Here is a 20,358-nt window from a genome sequence, read left to right as displayed (position 1 = left end):
AATTCAATTCTGGATTTAACAGGGAACCAATGAAGGGAAGCCAATACAGGAGAAATCTGCTCTCATGCTCGTTAGGACAGGTGGAAGCGTGCAGAACAATTTGTTCACCCTGGAAGTGCAGATAAAGAGAAGGGTTCAGTCTCCAGGGATGGCATTTCAGCCCACAGATCAAAGCTGTGCTGCCCTTTGTTACAAAAGGTGCCCAAACCCAGTTGTGGGATGATGCAACAGCTCCTCCCGGCCCTGGGGGTGAGGCTGCACCGGATGGAGGAGGGAAAAACCCTGGCCACTCTGAAAGTGTACTTGTGTCCCTACTTTTAATGGATGGACCTCATCTGACCTTTTCACCATAGTGACCAGCCTCAGACTCACAGACTGGTGGAGTGGCTGAATAATGATTTGTAAATTCATTCACAACAATGAACGCAGTTGGGGTCGCAGTGGGAGGTGCCCCAGGTCTCCACAGGATGTTCTCCTTTTAAACTACTGTTTGGCAGGAAGCTGCAGAGGTGTTGGACCTGATTAAAGAAAACTGGGAGGAAGATCCAAGCCCAGCTAAAAATAAGATTCAGTAAGTCCTGGACCTGAGACCAAAGCTGTACACGGGTCCAGGAATCTGCAACAGAGGGGCTAGACAGGAAACTTTCACTGGGATACAAAGTACTTGTAACATAAGGCTGACCAACACATCAGTATTACTCCCTTCTTCCCGGTCAAAATCACTCGCCAAGTGGTAAGTACCCTTCTTGGTCACACAGCAAGTGGGTGACGTTGACTTTGAAGTATCACGGTCAGACAGGGGAGGGGCCACACAGATTTTTCACCTCAACCTCTTCAAAGCATGGAAAGAGGCTCAAACCACTTCTCTGGTGAGCCTGGTGAAGGAAAGAGATGAGTTGGAGCCCAAGGTGCCAAATTCCACCTTTCCCACCTCCCTCCATTGTGACGAGCATCTCACACAGGTCCAGAGAGCGGATATTGGTGCATCTGTTCTCCCCCCCGTGTGGTCATACCATTTTGAAATGCGACTTGGTGGGCCGATGCATTCATGGCTTTGCAGGTTACCTGAACACGTTTTGTGCGTAGTGGTTCCGTGAATGAAGCGTCAGAGTTTGATGCTTATCCCATTTCCCGGGTCGACGACCTCCTGAACCAGTTAGGCACTGCTTAGCTTTCCAAGACACTGGATTTAACCAGGGGATACTGGCAGATTCACATGTCTGAAGAGTCCAAGAAAAAACGGCCTTCTCCACTCTGTATGGTTTGTATCAGTTTGTCCCGCTTCTGTTCGGCTCTTTCAGAGCCCCGGCCACTCTCCAGAGTCCGACCCATGGCCCTTTGACACGTCTTCTCCTACCTCCGCGTTCCTGTCAATCTTCACTGTAACTATCAAAATGGGTGAAGCAATAATTAAAAAAACAAAAACAACAACTAAAGCAATGTACAGCTACAGTAATGAAGTATTTGTACTTTCTTGCAGAGGTTGGAACAAACACGTGGATCATGTAGCCATCCTCCTCCATCTGAAGCAGATCTCTCTGATCTTACTCACATTCAGAAGCAGATACTACATAAAATCATCCACTGGTGCTTCGTCCTGCTGATGCAGCCACCCACTGCTGCTCCATCACAGTGTAGGTGGAGCTCCTTCACATCATCTGATGAGACAGTGCTCTGCCCAGTCTCACATCCTGCATCTGTCTGTCAGGTAGTCAGTGATGCAGGAGGTGGTGGAGGTGTTCACTGACACATCCTGCAGCAGCAGTTAAATCGTGTTAAACACATTCAGAGGAGGAGGTCCTTACTGTGAAACTGTTACTGTCTAACTGTCTAACATAGTCTTAAACTCATCTTACATCAGGGCTAGATGCAGCTCACTTTGATCTTTAGTGGAACCGTTGAACTGTAACTACACATGTAATCCCTCCGATATCTCAACGTAAGAAAAACAAGAATAGTTTCAACTGCACCCCTCATTTTACTGCATTTGTTTTACCGTGGAATCTTTGTAAAAAACAGAAATTTATAGAATACACAGTGAAAAAATAGGAAGTTTTCTGTCATATAATTATTTGTTTGTTGCTTTAGTGTAGATACATTCCCAGCAGGTCCCTGAGGTCATGTGACCAGGGCTTGCTGGCTGTCCAACACACGAGGCTGAAAACAAAAGGCGACAAAGCTTTTGTAACTGTGGCCCCCAGATTGTGGAACTCTCTCCCTTTGAGCCTGAGATCTGTGGACTCAGTGGTCTCTTTTAAAAAACAGCTAAAAACTCATCTTTTTAAACTTGCTTTTGGTTGATTTTTATTTTTAGGTTTTAGCCTCTGTGAAGCACTTTGTGATTTTTATCTTGAAAGGTGCTATATAAATAAAGTTTTACTTACTTACTTTACTTAGTATGAGTGACTGTGAGGAGGGTCTTTATCAGTAGTACAAGCTGTAAAAGTTATGAAAACACAATTAAAAGTCCTAAATGTATGCCCTCTTTTCCAAAGAGGTCCAGTGGGTCAAATCGAATCCTTTGCGAACCAATTCTGGCCCCCAGCAGTGTATGATTGATTGATTGATTGATTGATATACCTTTATTAGTCCCACAAGGGGGAAATTTCATAAGGCTGCCGACCTATTGCACGCAATGGCGGCGCCATCTTACCCTCCGACCATACATACATTACACAAAACATCACATGGGGAAGACAGGTCAGAGGGGTATAACATGGAAAAGCACAACATGAGGAAAGATAAGGAGAAAAAAATAACTCCCCCCAGACTGAGCTCCAACAGGGAGATCAGTTTGGGAACAGAAAAAAACACCTCTGCACATAGCACATGAAAAAACTCTTAATACACCAAAGAAACACATGACAAGCAACAGGGGCGGGTAAAGGGTGAGAGACAGCCGATTTAGACAGTACATCCGGGCCTGCAGCCTGTGCGCTGGTCTCCATGATCCACCGTCAGCATCGGAAGGGAATAAGCGTCGAAGGCGTTTGGAAAGGAGGGGGATGAGTGTGTGCATATCAGTGTATATGTGTGTGTGTGCGTGTCAGAGTTCAGCTGAGACAGTGTCCTTCGCCCTGCCAGGCTAAGTAAACAGTCTTCCAGCCAACCCAGGTGGCCTTGCATAGAATAGGAAGGAACAGACTAAACACAGTCTGTAATCAGGGTGTTGTTGTACAGCTCCAGCCTTGCAACCGCAGCTGGCGCGAGAAGGTATCCACATGAAGTGAAGGTGCTTTTTACTTTAGTGCAAACAGCTTATATGAATTTCAAAGCAGTTCTACAGTCCAACACTGGTCTCTCAATCTCCCGTTGGAGAGCATGAGCTTTGCCATACTTGCGTTCTGTGATGTTGTCATTCTTGTGCTCAAGGAGCTGATTCTGAAAAACTCACGACAGTGTGCCTCCCGAGATGTCATCCAATTTACGCTCAGAGATGTTATGCCGAGCGAGCCCTTCCCGAGATGTAATCCAGTCTGCACTCAGAGATCTTATTCTGAGTATTCACAGCAGCCGTAGCCTTTCCAAGATCTTATCTGTGCTGCACTCAATGAGCCCATTTTGAGAAACTCACGCCTCGTCCCATCGTTTCAATTCCGGCGGGCAGCCTTGTGGAGGTTTGAACAGCCGGTTCCGCTTTCTTAATTCTTCGATAAGCCAGGGCCAAGCCAGCTCCGATCAGCCAGAACCCTGTTATCATGGTTCCGAATAGGTAGAAATCTTCAGCAGTCAGGCTCACCCAAGCCCAGACTTCTCGTTGAGAAAGGGGTGTCAATTGCATTCAGAGACCAGTTGATCAAATCCATAATTCCTCTTTTAGGTTTTAGAAAACAGACTGTGAGAGATTGTTCCAGGGAAAAGTCATACAAAAAACACGAGACTAGACGAGGACATAAGAGGCTAAGCAGGGAAGCTAAGGGAGAGGAGGAGGAGGAGAGGAGAAAAATGCGACCGCCTTCGTCAAGAGCAAGAGCAGATCAGCAGCAGATGTTTGACACGCTGCCCTATGATAATACAGAGAAAACCCAATAATCAAATGACAACCTTTGATTGAGCACTTGGCAACAGTGGGAAGGAAAAACTCCCTTTTAACAGGAAAAAATTGATTCAATCCAAACAGGGAGCTGGTTCCATAGAAGAGCGGCTTGATCGATGTCCCAGGATCAGAGATTACTGCTGCTGTTGCAGGAGGAAGGTGGGGGTCTTCCTGCAGGCCAGCACACAGTCTGCTTTAACATCACGCTGGGTTCCTGACCTACCTGTGCATACCTGTTAGAGTCGCTCCTCTCTGGTCTTCTACACTTTTTTCCCACCTCGAGGTGGCTGCTGCTGTTAATTTAATTGATTTAATTAGAGCCGAATTGCAATAACACATTAGAAGAACAAGCTGGAGAAGATTTCTGGTTTGGTTTGTTAAAAAAAAAAAATCTGTCATTATGCATTTTAAGATTTAATATTCAGTCACAATGAGACAGGATTAACAGCTAAACAGTTTCAAAAACAACTTATTCAGGAAAAAAAATAAACAGAACAGAGCCAGACATCAAAGAGTCCATTCAGTAAAGTCACTAAGACCGGTAAAACTGAAGCAAATCTGCAGTTTGTGTGAGAGGAATCAAAATCCTCACGGACACTTTTTAAAGTCTGATTGTTTACGTTGGATTTTTCTGCAAAAGTAAGTTTTAATTCATTTAAAACAGTCATGTTTGGACAGATAATTAATACACTTTCTTTAGTTTTCATAGAGAAGGTTAATGTGTGCTGTCAGGGAGGTGTTCACAGAGCTCAGGAGTCTGATTTTAAAGTTTGATACTCGGCAGCTTCTTCTTTCGGACTTTTACTTTGAAGAGGACATAGTACAGCATCACTTCCTGTGGAGCGGATTTAACCCGGAAGAGGGCGGAGTCTCCTGAGTTGGGAGTTGGCTGGAACCGGAATCCAGACTCAGCGCGACCAGAACCCTAGACCAGAAATCGAGACCACCACCCGAACCGGGAGCACGAGGACCGACACGAGACTCGAGTTCGCGGAGGCTGAGACGGAGCGCGATTCACAGTTCGACAAACTTCACGGAGAGTGAGGCATTAGCCGCCAACAGCTAACAGTTAGCTGACCGGGAAGTGAGTGCAGCGGAAGAAGGGCGCGAGCTACAGGTGTGATTCCTTCCAAGGATTCGGACAGGTAAGTCGGTGACACACGGGTAAAGCGGAGCACACCTAAGCTGAGCTAACGAACTAGCCGCTAACAGGGCGGTGTCCGCAGCTAGCTTCCGGCGCTAACGTGCTAACACGGAACAAACAGTGGCGTACACAAGAGGAAGTCAGGTGTGAAAAACGTGCTTCCGATAAAGTCGGTAATAATCAATGAGGTATAGATAAAAGACCTGAGCACGTGAGAGGTGCGCGGGCACAGGGAGGGACTAAAGTTTGAGTTTTATTCAGACCAACTTTATTAAAAAAGTCAATCATAGGGGGAGAGAACCAGAACCGCCCCCTGAACGTGCCTCTTCAGATCAAAGCTTCAACTCTGACCTACCCCTCCGAATGGATCAGATTAATCAGTGGTCAAAAATATGGGTGATGACCCTGTTCATTAATCACACTCAGAGGATGGGTCATTGCTCAGGCCCAGCAGTGTTGGGAAATCAGATTATTAGGAATAATCAGAGTACTCTAAGAATCTGTGAGCTGCGCTCAAGTGTAGCAGTCGTTCCTACAGCCTTCAGCTTAGCGGTGTTGGGAATCAAGAGGCTGTTGCGACACAAGAAGGAGCCACTGGTGCTCGGGTGGAACAGCGGCGTACCCATCTCAGCGGACTTGTGTCAGCTGACTGCGAGGAAAATTCCCCGAGATCGACTCGTTGCTGACACCCAATCCAAATATCGGATCCTCTCAGAGGACGCCATTCTATGGAGATGATCTAAAACAGAGATTGCTCTGCCCTCTTTGTTCGTCTCACGAGTGCCAAACCCATGTTACTCTGTGGGCTGCAGGACGCCACTGTGATCTGACAGCAGAAATAACCACGCCGCCTTCTGTCAGAGCTAAGATGTTATGCTATGTTCCATCCATGTTACCATTGGATGTCAGAACTCGACAGTCACGTCACTTCGGAGTTGACGCGTTCCAGGAAAAGCAGGTTTTTGTTTTGGTTCTTCATGAGTTAGAGCCATTCTACTATCACTAGCAACACAGCATAATACCAATGTTTCTTACACATTCGAGAACTGCCTGATCACTGCTCTGTGTACGGCTTGGTCGCTCAAAAATACACATGTTGGTTTAATGCAACTCAGTTTTATTTATATAGCGCCAAATCACAACAACAGTTGCCTCAAGGTGCCATATATGGTAAAGTAAAGGCCCTTCAATAATGCGAGGAAAACCGAGAAGGCCCAAACAATTATATGAGTTAGGGCTTTGGTGATGGTGGGAAGGAAAAACTCCCTTTTAACAGGAAGAAACCTCCAACAGAACCAGGCTCAAGTATGCTCTCTTTCTAGTCCCTGTCAGTACTCTTGATGCAGCATTTAAGATTCAAGAGCTTTATTGTCAATACAGTAGTATACACAGTATACAGTGTACCGAAATGCTGTTTCACCCTAAGCCCCCCATGGTGCATTTATAAATATATAAAGGATACATCTATTTTGGATTAACTGAAAGTTTTTAGGACTTCCTGATAATAATGAATTACAGTAGTCCAGCCTGGAAGTAATAAATGCATGAACGAGTTTTTCAGCGTCACTCTGAGACAGGATATTTCTAATTTTAGAGACGTTGCACAAATGGAAGAAACCAGTTTTACATATTTGTTTAATATGTGCATTGAAGGACATGTCCTGGTCAAAAATGACTCCAAGGTTCCTCACAGCGTTACTGGAGGCCAAGGTAATGCCATCCAGAGTAAGAATCTGCTTAGATACCATATTTCTAAGATTTTCAGGGCCGAGTACAATAACCTCAGTTTGATCTGAAATAAGAAGCAGAAAGTTAGCGGCCATCCAGGTCTTTGTCTTTAAGACATTCCTGCAGTTAGTAAGAAGTAACTAATTGGTGTGTGTTACCTGGCTTCATGGACAGATAGAGCTGCGTGTCATCTGCATAGCAGTGAAAATGTATGCTATGTCTTCTAATGATGCTGCCTAAGGGAAGCATGTATAATGTAAACAGAATTGGTCCTAGCACTGAACCCTGTGGAACTCCATAATTAACCTCAGTGTGTGTTAAATACCCCAATTCTTTCATCTTTGGCTGAAGGAAGAACAACACTCTGTGTATAAATGCTCAATCAACAATCTCTTTATTCCATATTCCATACAACACTTTGAGCATTAAAAACATCCGGACGGGAGATGTGCACAGGAGGGTGTCTGGCAACATCTCGAAGTGTCTAACAGTTACAGACTCTTATAGCTTGTTCCCCCTCCCTTCAGGGCCATAAAGCCTAAACCCTCAATATCTTACAACGCCTACGTGACGGCCTTGGCTTCCTGTTTTATCTCCTCTTGATGAGATGGGGCAGAAAAACTCCACGGTACGTTCTGTTCTCTTTGTGATCAGAAAAGGAAGGCCATGATTCTACACAAACAGCATTTCTTATAACTCAGCAGTGTAATGCATCATAAAACAGTGTAATGATTTCACAATCTTTAATAAGAAGTATAAGGCGGCATAAGACAGTATAATAATCTCACACGTGTGAAGAGGACTCTCCATTTACATGTACAAATTGGAGTCTATTAGATAGATATGATACAAACCACTGCAGCGCAGTACCTGTAATACCTACAGCGTGCTCTAATCGCTCTAATAGGATATTATGGTCAACAGTATCGAACGCTGCACTGAGGTCTAGCAGGACAAGCACAGAGATGAGTCCACTGTCAGAGGCCATAAGAAGATCATTTGTAACCTTCACTAAAGCTGTTTCTGTGCTGTGATGAGCTCTGAAACCTGACTGAAACTCTTCAAATAAGCCATTCCTCTGCAGATGATCTGTTAGCTGTTTGACAACTACTCTTTCAAGGATTTTTGATATGAAAGGAAAGTTGGAGAGGAGGCTGCCAGTTGTAGCATCCAAGTCTAAATGAATATCAATGGTACTGAAAGTAGCTGTATATAATACATTCTCCAAAAGTTGATTCTGTTCACCTGGACGTAGCGTTTTGTGGGAGAAACGTTTCGTCACTCATCCAAGTGACTTCTTCAGTCTCAGCTGACTGCAGGTTTCCCCAATCTTATAAACAGTACATTTGCATAATGACTGAAACCAGCCCACTGAACCAGCCCCCGATTTATACATCGGGGAAACCAAACAACCTCTGGCTAACAGGATGGCACAACATAGAAGAGCTACCTCGTCAGGCCAGGACTCTGCAGTCTATTTACACCTACAGGCCAGTGGACACTCTTTCAAGGGTGAGGATGTACACATCCTGGACAGGGAGGAACGCTGGTTTGAGCGCCGAGTCAAGGAGGCCATTTACGTGAAAAGGGAAAGACCATCTCTGAATGGAGGAGGGGGCCTAAGGGTACATCTGTCACCATCTTACAATGCTGTGATTGCAGCCATTCCCCAACTCTGTGAATGGTACTCATGGCCATTGATCAGTGGTTGTTGATCAATGGTCATGAGAATTTGCATAATTTAGATTAAGGAACTGACCTCCCAGCCCATTGTTCCTTCAGTGGGCTGGTTTCAGTCATTATGCAAATGTACTGTTTATAAGATTGGGGAAACCTGCAGTCAGCTGAGACTGAAGAAGTCACTTGGATGAGTGACGAAACGTTTCTCCCACAAAACGCTACGTCCAGGTGAACAGAATCAACTTTTGGAGATTTACTTTCCTGGATGATTGAGAATGCATCAAGACATAATATTACATTATCTACATTATCTACCCTGAGTGCTCACACTTAGCATCCATAACATGAAGGTTATAACACAAAATCTGTCTCTCGTTCTCACTCTCTGTCTTTCACTCACACAGACACACCACCACCATCAACTTTGCTGAAAAACATTCACCAGGCAGCTGTGATGGAGCAGCAATGTCCATCCAACTATTTTCACGGTTGTTGTGATCATAATTTTGTGAGACCACATTGAAAAGGCTCTGATGAGCTTGCCAAAGTTCTACAAGTTGTGCTTCCATCGCTTGTGTCCAGATCACACGCTGCACTGCCGTGCTGCTCCGTCTTTTCACTTTCATTTCTGTGTTCGCGCGTGCGCAGTGTGAGAGGCTGTGGTGACACCCTCGCGACGGCTGACAGGATGTCAAACAGGTTTGATTTACTTACGACCAAGTGATTGATGATCAGGAGCTGGTCGTGAGGTGGTAAACGCTTCTCGTTACCCCATGTATACTGCATGATGCACGACACACGATTAAGGCGAAACTCGGGCCGATCCTCAAAACAGTCGCACGACTGAAAAATCGGCTCAAAATGGGCCAAAAATCGCACAGTGTATGCCTAGCATTTCTTAGCCAACTAAATAAGGGAAAAATTGAACTGAGTAGTCTAAAACTAAGAAGCGCTTAGATTTCAAGTTGTATTTGAGATGCATTTCATGTCCAAAACTCATTTAACAAAGGCATTTAAACCCATCAGTCTCTCAACAGTGAATCATGCTGCTTAACTGTGCAGCACCACGCAGCATGCATTATGAACACTGCATGTTAGACTCCAGACCGGCGACAGAGAAGAAAGCGCTTAAACTCATGTTAAATGTGATATAAAAGAGTTTCAAGTGTTATTAAAATTTGCCAAATGAAAATCCAAAAACCTACAACTGTGACTGAAAAGTGTGGCGCATTGTGGCATGCATTAGGAATGAAAGTCAATGACCAGGGGTGCACATAAGTGGTCCACAGGTGCACATGCGCTTTCAAAATAAAAGACACGCACCAGATAAGAAGTTGCAATGCGCGTTTGCGTACATAAGATTTTCTGGAGGAGGACAGACATTTGTTTAGAACTCTTAAAGATGTTGAAGAAGCAAGCTCCATTAAGCAATTACTTTGGTGTTCCTCCACCTCCAAAGAAATGTCAGAAGGAGTCCGAACCGCAAAAGAAGCGCGTATTCTCGGAAAAGTGGTTGCAGGAGGTGAGCTGGCTTCAAACAAATGATGAACGCACAGAGATGCGGTGCAGAATATGCCTTGAAAATCCCACTCTAGCGGACAAAAACAGTGCCTTTTATATGTACGCAAACACGCGTTGCAACTTCTTATCTGGTGCGCGTCTTTTATTTTGAAGCGCATGCGCACCTGTGGACCACTTATGTCAGGGGTGTCCAAACTTTTTTCACTGAGGGCCACATACATACAAATATAGGAGGGGCTGGGCCACTTACTAGAAATTAGATATATAACCTTAACTTTAGTGTATTAAAGTTAAAAAATCACTTAAAAGTGGTCAAATATGTTATATTGTTGAATATAATTAAAGACAAAACTGCCTTCATCACAGCTTTCCATAAATGGATCTTTATTGATTTATTCAGAAAAAGCTTTGGTAGCTCATTCTCAGAACAGCAGCAGATTTCTTCTTGGACAGAAGATTTACAGCACAGAGAAAAAACAATAAAGGGGAAAATGGGACGGGTACATTTCAAGCTTGTTATTTAAGTTCTTAGGCTTAGCAACACACCTATTAACGTTCGTTTGAAATGGTTATCAACATTAACAGACTGAACTGGACTTAATAACATGAGTCCATATAATTTTAGTAAATTATTCTGGTGAGTATCAGCTGCGCTGGGTATGTAAATCGGGCCATCCAGCCGCGGTGCTGATCGTACGCCACTCGTGCCAAAAATCCGGACAAATGTCACTTGATGAAGGAGCAGATCTGCATCAGATGAGATCAGCTGACTGTGCGTGCGCTGTGCACAGCGGTGTGTACTCTGTGTGTTAACAAGAAAAACGCATATAAGAAAGTGGTGCGCAAAAGCAGGGTAGTGACAGAATTGATGCGCATTATTGATATTTGAAGCATGTGTACCTGCACATGCATGCTTATTAACACACAGGTACTGTGGAATATATTCTTTACTCACCTAAAGCGCTCGTGCTCTCGCACGCCCCGCAAAAAAAATTAGCAGCTGTGCGGTGTCTGTGGCATCGGTGCTCGGATCGCATGGAGTAAAAATCAAAAGCACAGCTTTATCAGACAGTTGCAGTCATATGTTGGCTGACAGTCTTCAGTGCGTCGCACAACTGCGTCGCACAACTGTATTTCTGGACATGCTGACGTTGTTGAAGTCCTGCACTTTTTCCGGGCACATTATTTCGGTGACTTTAACGAGGCCGTGTTTTATGAGGTCTCCATCTGAAAAAGGCTTGCCATGTCTTGCGATGAGTTGGGCGACCTCATAGCTGCTATTGTAGCCTTTTCCTGGACCTTTTGAGCACGAAAAAAATACTGTTGCTGACCCCGCAGGAGAGCTACCCTTTGCTTTAATTTCTGCTCTCGCTCAGCACCAGTGTAGGATGCATAGGCCTGATGTTTGGTTTCATAATGACGTCGTACATTATACTCTTTCATAACTGCCACAGTTTCAGTGCAGATCAAACAGACACACGTCCCCTTTAATTCTTTGAAGAAATATTCACTCTCCCACCGTGTCTGAAATTTTCTGCACTCACTCTCTACCTTTTGCTTCTTTGGTTCTGCCATGTTTGGTAACTTGGGGTAAATTTCTTCTGTGATTGTCCTTTTTGGTAGAGCAACTGCCTTGATCAACAGCAGCTCCCCCTGGTGTTAAAACTAAGAAGTGCAACACACTCAAGCAAAAGTTGAAGTGCGGGCCATTTTCTATTCTATTTATAAAATTACTTGCGGGCCAATTAAAAATGGACCGCTGGCCGCAGTTGGCCCGTGGGCCGGAGTTTGGACACCCCTGACTTATGTGCACCCCTGTCAATGTCAACCACTTCAATTAAAGTTAACATCCAAAACAACAAAACCATAAATCATCCAGCCGTTTCTTACACTGATCTGGAGTCAGCTGGCGGGGGCAGCAGCAGCAGGGAGGCCCAGACCTCCCTCTCACCACCTCCTCCAGCTTACCTGTGGAAACACTGAGCTGTTCCCAGGCCAGCCGATAGATCTGGGGCTTCCTCCTGGTAGGACAGGCCCGGTCGGAGCACCTTACTCAGGAGGCGACAGATTCAGTCGTCTCCTTTCTGTGTGGAGGAGCAGCGGCTCGACTCTGAACCCCTCCTGAACTCCTCACCCTGTCACTAAGGCAGAGTCAATCCACCTCTCGGAGAAGGCTAATTTCCACGCTTGTATCGAGATCTCAGTCGTTATTTTTTTCCAGCATCATTCTGTCTTTTAATGAGATCTCTTCTATTTTCTTTACTGATGACATGAAGCTGTATATGTCACTGAACCTCAGCAGCTCGATACTCTAACCCAGGTTAGTGATTGGCTCTGCGACACGTGTTTTAAAGGCCAGTAACACCGAGCTCTTCCTGAAATCGCTCAGGTTCTTGATTCTTTCTTTCCAGCTGTCGAGCTCAGCGTTTGAATTCTTGCTTCAATGTTTGATTTTTCTTTGAGCTTCGACTGATGTGTAAATTCTGCCTTATTCTTGTTTTTCTTTTCAGGATCATTTCTAAAATGAGACATTTGGTCTGCGTTTGTGTTTACGTTATTGTAAAGTCGTGTTTACCGGCATGGGCAAATCCGGACCGTTAACAGGTTATAGAAGGGAGCTCCCCTCGCTCCTGTTTTAGGATTCATGTATTTACACACAGAGCTCTGAAAGGCTCCACGTTATGTTTCACACCGCGGCTCGCTGTGTTCCCTCCCCAGCTCAGTGACAGATGGCCTCCCTCTGACCACAGCTGTGATTATTTCACTCTTTCAAAACATTGTTTAAACAGACTTCCTGCTGATAGTTTATTTCAGACTAGGTGTGTGTGTGTGTGTGTGTGTGTGTGTGTGTGTGTGTGCGCGCGCACGCGTGTGTGGCGCTCTGACTGTTTTACTGTGAAAAGTGTGTAATAAACTTTTTCTGTGCAGTAGAAGAAGAAAAGATGAGTGGCGGCATGAACAGCATTGAGGCGGTGAAGAAGAAGATCAAAGTCCTGCAGGAGCAGGCCGAGGAGGCTGAGGAGCGGGCAGAGCGACTGCAGAGGGAGGTGGAGAAGGAGAAAAGGAGCCGGGAGGAGGTACGGCATGCACACCCGAACGATGTCCTTAAGTCACAGGCGATGACATTATGTATTTCACAGCTGTTTCCTGTCAGGTGGCATGAAGCTGCACTCCCAAAGTCCTGTACTGCTGTGCGTTTGTCATTGTGGGTTTAAGTGGCACTGCATTTACCTGCCGTCAGACAGGAGTGATGCCATTACTCGCAATCAGACCTCAGTCACAAAACAGGAAGTGTGCCTGATGCGGCTGGCTCTGTTTGGTCTACAGTCTGAAGTTTAGAGTGAACTCGGCGTGTTTGAAGCAGGGCGTAAAGATCAGGCGAGCTGTGTAGTTCCAGCTGTTTTCACTCTGATTGGCTGTTTAAGCTGTCCGTGATAACATGCTGATCGTTTGTTTGATGTCGCTGGAGGAGACTGCGTTAACCCGGCAGCCAGCGTGAACAGGAAGTGATGAAGCTCGATGAACACGTTCCTGCTGCTTCTTTAAACACAGATATATTTCACCTCTGTAATATTCTGGATGTTTATAACTGAGCTCTTATGTTTGTAAACGTTTAGATATCCTGTTATTTCTCTCACTGTTGCTGTGCTGCAGCGACATCATTTCCTCCGATTATTAAAGTGTTGTGAAAATGACTATGATTGATAGGAGGTGCGTTGGCTCACGCACACCTGGAGGTGGCTCACATGTGGTTCCCCCCACACAGCATGCATAGCCTCATTGCTACCTGTTACAGTAAATATCCAGTACCCTTCCTGTCAGCGGAGTGTGTACTCTGAGTACTGCAGTACACTGTGTGAGCGTGTGTGTGTGTGTGTATCAGGGCGTGACACGCTGATAAACGGCAGCATGAAGCTGCTGATAACACACACTTAGCTGTGTGACCTGATGCGTACAGGAAGCCTGAGCCGTTTCACTTCCTGTTACCTCCAGATTAAAGGTGCTGGGTTAAAATGGCTGCAGTCGGCTTGTGCGTTCTGCTGCTGAACTCGACTTTAAGCAGAGTTAAAGTCGTTTATTTTATTTTATGACAGTTTCTCATATTTTAAGAGTACCTAGACAAACTACAGATAAGCTTTGTTTTTGTTTTTTAGGCACGTTTGTGGATCATGAAATCAGAAACATTATTTATGAAACAGATGAGTCCTATGTCATTTCCTGTTTGTGCTGCTGAACCAGAGCAAGCTTGTTGTTGTTACATTATTAATACAATAACTAGTCAAAAACACATTTTTAGCTTTAAGTATTTCATGTGCGCACCTGTGTGTGAAAAGGACTTTTATTGTGAAAGGAAGGAACAGGATCGGGGAATGACAGGATGTTTGCGCCCTGGGGGGTTAGAGGTCGATGTGTCAGCTGACCCGTGTCCGCGTCTCCCCGCAGGCGGAGGCCGAGGTCACGTCTCTGGGTCGGCGTCTGCAGCTCAGCGAGGAGAACCTGGACCGCACTCAGGAGAGACTTGCTGCCGCGCTGCACAAGCTGGACGAGGTTGAGAAGGTGGCCGACGAGAGCGAGAGGTCAGAGGGCGCTTGTACTCTACAAATACTGCAAAGTACTACAGCTTGTAATAATAAACAGTAATACTGTGGCGGTACTATGACTTTAGAGAAGCACTGCAGGATTTGTAGGGCTTGTTTGTAGCCTTTTTACACAGCAGCAGTGATGAGAAGGTCAAAGGTTAAATGTGATCACATGACTCTGTCCACAATCAGGGGGATGAAGGTGATCGAGAACAGAGCCCTGAAGGACGAGGAGAAGATGGAGCTGCTGGAGGTGCAGCTGAGGGAGGCCAAAACCATCGCTGAGGAGGCAGACCGCAAGTATGAGGAGGTACTGCAGTACTGCACACTCTGCTAGCGGCATTACCACATAGTAGTAGTAGTACATAGTGGTGTTGTACACAGGAATGCAGTGTGCTGTTTGATTGACAGGTGGCTCGTAAACTGGTGATGGTGGAAGGAGAGCTGGAGCGAGCTGAAGAACGAGCAGAGCAGGCCGAGAGGTTCAACACACACACACGCACACACACACGCACGCAACTTTCAAAGCCACTTTATTAGGAACACCTCAGTGACCACACAGGTGAGTTTCGAGCGAGTAGGTGTTCCTAATGAAGTGGACTTACCTGCCTCTGTAACAGCATGAAGCTGCTTTGATGCACTTGGTAACTGTGACATCACATTGATGACTCTGTGTGATGCCACACTGCTTCTGTAACAGCTCCGCCTTTCTCCCTCTCTGTTTCCACGACAACTGTCTGCATGCCCTGCTACCTGTCTCCACCTGTCTCACAGTAAGGTTCGGAGGTTGGAGGAGCAGCTGAGGAGCTTCGATCACTCGCTGAAGAGTCTGCAGGCGTCCGAGGATAAGGTACTGAGGGTCACGTGACCTGGACCTGCTGTCCGAGTGAAGCTCCTCCTCCTGACCTCCCACTGCCTCCTTGATCTCTGACCTTTACCTGCTGCTTCAGCTCCTCCTCCTCACCCTCCTCCTCTTGCTGCTCTGCATGAATCTACCTGCAGGCTCAATGACACCTGACAGTGCGCGGGCGCGCGCACACACACACTTGATCACTCACACACACACACACACACACACACGCACACCTGATCACACACTCGTAGAACGCTCAGGTGGTGTCAGGTTGATTAAAATCCTTCTAGAAGCAGTTCTCGACACTCGGCAGCCATCTTGGTAACAGGGTGTCAAGCTGCAGGTGAGGTAGGAATGTAAATCAGTGGCTTTGTTGCCATCCTCATGAGCTGTCACATGACCTGAAAACGAGGGGGCGGAGCCTCCAGGATCACATTTATGGTGTTCCACCTTGCACCTGCACCTGTCTGCCTGGCGACAGAATACATCATCAGTTCCGTACCTGGCAGTCTCTCAGAGCAGCACCTGTGCAGGTGTGCTGCTTCGTCTAAGTCCTGAGGCGGGAAAATTAAAGATGGGGACTGAATGGACAGTTGGGTCAGGCTCATAACATTTCCAGGTGCTGCTGAGTGCGTACTGCTTTAGTCGGAAGGTAGTTGATACCTGACACCACCTGAGCCTACCTGCCCACATGCCTGTCTGACACACTGTGTCCTCTGATGTGACCTTTGACCTGCAGCAAGACCCGGGTGTTGGAGGAGGAGCTGAAAACTGTGTTTACAAGTGCAAAGTCTCTGGAGGCCCAAGCCGATAAGGTAGGAGGAGGGGGTGGGGCTTCATGGCTCAGGTAAAGCTGCCGGGGAACGGAGCCGGTGCAGTCTCTGGAGCCAGAAACGGTTCATCCTCACACCTGTGTGCTCACCTGTGTGTACCTGCTTTCTGATTGGCTGCTGTCTCTGTGTGTCAGTACTCTCAGAAGGAGGACAGATATGAGGAGGAGATCAAGAGCCTGCGCAACAGACTGAAGGAGGTGAGTGTCATGTTCACCTGTGACGTCATGACCTGTTCCAGAAACTCGATTTGTTCCTTCTTTTCACAATAAAAGCTGTCAGCTGCATTTCACATTCTCCCCCGTGTGTACTTCCCTTTTGTCATTCGACTTCCTGTGTTTCAGGCTGAGACCAGAGCTGAGTTTGCCGAGCGCTCAGTGGCCAAACTGGAGAAAACCATCGATGGTCTGGAAGGTGAGGCTCACGATCAATATTCATCACAGATGACAAGTGTTATTTGTTACATACACAGTACAACATGCGTCCGAGCTGCGGACAGCCTGCAGACTTAGCCGCGCCATTCCAGGTTTTAGCATGGTTTTCTAGTCAGGACCCTTACTGGATACATGGTGGTAATCGAACTTGCAACCCTGGGCACGCGTGCCACAGCTGGCACGCGAAGGGTTAACTGATGGCATGACCATAGCTGGACTGGCCATCGGGCATACTGGGCATTTGACCGATATGCTCATGGTGATGTTTGGTTTTTATGGGCCGGTGATTTTTTTTTTTTTTTTTTTTTTGTAATAGTATAAACAATAAAAGGTGGTGGATTGGCCAGATGCTGGCCGGTGTGTAAAAATAAGCCAGTTGTTTGGTGGTGGCTATGGTGGAGCTCCCACAGAGGCCAGCAGGTGGATGAGGGAAGGAGAGGCAGGAGGAGGAGAGATCCAAGGCGGCCGCCGGTCCGAGTGTCAGGTGAACTGAACTTCAGGTAAGAAGTTATGACCTGCAGTCTATCTGGGTCAGATATAAACCAAGTTTAGGTGGAGTTTATTTTCACTGTGCTGACTTTTTACAGTCAGTTACAATAACTCGTACTGCGTGCTAGCTAGCATGACGGAGTTTCTATACAGCTGGGTGGGTGCTGTGATGTTACTGATAGTGAACTTTATTTTATTCATAAGGTTAGTTAGTAGAGTTGCCAACCGTCCCGTAAAAAATGGAATCGTCCCGCATTCAGAGAAAATATTACGGGTTTCGTATTGAGCTGAAAAGATGCACGGTTTGTCCCGGACTTCAGCTAGAATGAAAAAAGACAAAGCTGGAGTTTTTCTGTGTCTTTACCCTGCACAGCTGCCTCTTCTTCTCTCATTCTCTCCCCCTCCTGTTGCTACTTCAATCATGAAACTGATCAATGATCAGCTGATCGGCTTTTCTCTCTTGTTTGTTTATCGCCCACTTTGGGCCAGAAAGAGGAAACCAGCGGATGTCGCGCTAAACAGCAGCAGCACGTTTAAGCTTGGTCAGCTGTTGTTAGAATTTATTTAATATTAATTTCTAGTATCAGCTGATGTTTGCTGGAGCCACAGCTGTAAAAGCTGCTGGTCATGATATCGGTTTGGATATGTGGTGAGAGGGAAACATGAAGATGAAACCAGGAGATGTCCTTACTGAATCATCAGAGCTGAACAATGATGGAGAAACAGGTTTACCTTTTAGGTGACATGAATGAGTTGAAGGGAAGTTATGAACTGTTTCTGAGAGACAAATAACAGCAGGATCCTTTTCTAAGTAGCTGACAGCTGGTAACTGTGCAGGGGCGGATCTAGCAAAGTTTTGCCAGGGGGCCAGGTAGGGCGTTAACAGGGAAAGGGGGGGACAGAGAAATACTTTTCTTTCTTATTCTCATTTAAAATGTCTCGCTTTTAACAAATAATTATCTGAGTCTTACAATCAAAGTTTTTATCTGATGTAAAATGCATAGAAATCATACATATACCAACAAGACAGTGTACATCACTGTCACAACAGCGTTTGTTTTCATTCAAAGGCTTTATGGCTTTTTCCTATAATACCGTGTGGGCCGGCCGTTGAAATTTCCACATTCCAACACTTCAAAAGCTTCAGGAGCTTTCCGCTCAGCGCAGCATCAGCACCACGGAAATACACGGATACATCCGTAGACTTGAGACAGAATTCCCAATGCGTTTTCGGGACTTTCAGGTGTATGGACCAATGTTTTCTTTTCTGATCAAACCAGAAAGGTTTAATGAGCAGCTGGATTTGTCTCGCATTAACTGGCTGGACACAGAGGACATCGAAATGCAGCTGATTGAACTGAAAACCTCGACTCTGTGGGGGTCAAAGTTTGCAGAACTACGAATGCAGCTGGAATCCACAGCTGTGTGTGTTCATGGAGCTGCATTTTCACCTGCTGGACATCACTACCTGACAAGTTTAACTGTCTTCAGAACATTGCAGAGGCATTACTGACAGTATTTGGTTCTACATATCCGTGTGAGCAGATTTTCTCTCACAGGAAGAGTGTCCTCAGGTAGCCGTGAGAATGCTGGACACTCGGAGACCTGTGTCTCTGAGTGGGAGACCAGAGATCACATTAATATGTGTATCTCTGTGTTAACAAACATGCCATATTGGCCCAGTTTATTTTTCTTATCATTGTTGTGAGGAGACCATAAATAGTATTTGCATTTTCTGTTGTACAGTTCATTTGCTGTTATGGATAAAAAGTGTCCTTTTTTTTTTTTTTTTGTTTCAAAATAGCTGATAACTATTTGCTGACAGCTGCCAACAAATATAATTCTATAAAGTTGTTCTATATAGTGTGTAACTGTTAATATAGAGCGTTATTAAATTTAGTGCTAATGTAATCATATGGCACATTGACTTCTGAGGAAATTTTAGATGGCATTCATCATCAGAAAGGTTACCGACCCCTGCCGTATAGTCTTACCACTACACTATCAGCTGATAGCTGAGGTCACAAAGTAAAACTGTAAGACCTCAGACCAGCCTGTGATTGATGTGATTGGTCATTCACTGGTTGGCCCCTGCTCTCTGTGTTGCAGACGCTCTGACTTCCGCCAAGAATGCAAACCTGGAGCTCCAGGCGACCCTGAACCAGACCATGGAGGAGCTCAACTCCTGCTGAATCTCTGGCTCCGCCTCACCTGACGTGGATGTCAGGAACTCTGTGGCCAAAATATTCCTCTTCCCTTTCTTCCTCTGGCTCCTTCCCCTTTCTCACTGGCCCCTCCCCTTTACCTCTGCTTGCTGGAGGTCAAAAACTAGAGGGCGTTCCTCCTCTGATCATGCTATGACAGCGGTGGGAGGAGCGTGGGAGATATTTCCTCTCCAATCTGGGTCCTCCCCTCACCTTTGGCTCCTCCCCCTCTTTTCTCACATTCCTACTTTGAAGTTTTTCTGCACAATTTGCTTTGTCTCCACCCCGCTCATGTTTTTGTCTACGGGAGTAATGAGTGACTAACAGCCCCGCCCCTCATTAACTAATGACTAACGGCGTGTTTGTCTTAACGGTTTGTCGTTCCTGCTTTAGTTCACTTTGCCACAATAAATATTGATGACTGATTGATTAAAGCCAATCTTCTGTTAGCCAATGAATTATTGTTTTTGTCTTCTGGGGTGTGGTTTACTGGAGTGACCAATCACAGAGGCATTCAACTGCCAAATATGGTGAACCATGGGGCCAATCACAAGCCAGACATGTCTCCTTTTTTCTTTGACCTTAGGACAGAATCAAAGTTAAGAAAAGCGATTACCTGGAGGCAGGTGCTGTCATCACTGATGATGTCACAGTTCATTGTAATAAATCATGAAAGTGAAACAGGATTTTATAAAATAAAAACACCGTATGTAGACCCAAACAGAGTCTGTGGGTTATTGATTGATCGACTCATTTTCTTCTGAAACGGTGAGGCAGCTGTGAAGTTGTACTGCAGTAAAAGTACACGTACAACTCGAGCAGACGTCCGCAGGAGAGTTTAAAACTGACACCAGGTCAG

General features: G+C 45.7%; 1 protein-coding gene across 3 annotated transcripts; it reads left to right on the top strand.

The window, feature by feature from the left end:
- The first annotated feature begins 4,885 nt into the window (after window positions 1–4,885).
- LOC116334904 (tropomyosin alpha-3 chain-like) lies at window positions 4,886–20,220 on the top strand. 3 transcript variants are annotated; one of them, XM_031758446.2, is made up of 9 exons: window positions 4,886–5,181; window positions 13,041–13,186; window positions 14,553–14,686; window positions 14,882–14,999; window positions 15,101–15,171; window positions 16,282–16,357; window positions 16,510–16,572; window positions 16,717–16,786; window positions 19,405–20,220. In XM_031758446.2, exons 2-9 carry the CDS (start codon window positions 13,052–13,054, stop codon window positions 19,485–19,487), a joined length of 750 nt encoding a protein of 249 aa, XP_031614306.1. In that variant the 5' UTR covers window positions 4,886–5,181; window positions 13,041–13,051; the 3' UTR covers window positions 19,488–20,220. The 3 variants fall into 3 exon arrangements, with proteins under 3 accessions (XP_031614306.1, XP_031614305.1, XP_031614307.1); XM_031758445.2 differs by having other exon boundaries at window positions 13,038–13,186; XM_031758447.2 differs by lacking the exon at window positions 16,282–16,357 and adding an exon at window positions 15,464–15,539 and having other exon boundaries at window positions 13,038–13,186.
- The last annotated feature ends 138 nt before the right edge of the window (window positions 20,221–20,358 follow it).

The sequence above is a fragment of the Oreochromis aureus genome, linkage group 11 (genome assembly GCF_013358895.1).
Source record: "Oreochromis aureus strain Israel breed Guangdong linkage group 11, ZZ_aureus, whole genome shotgun sequence".
Lineage (NCBI taxonomy): Eukaryota > Metazoa > Chordata > Actinopteri > Cichliformes > Cichlidae > Oreochromis > Oreochromis aureus.
The sequence above is the reverse complement of the archived record's forward strand: the minus strand, read 5'-3'. Positions and strand labels throughout refer to the sequence as shown.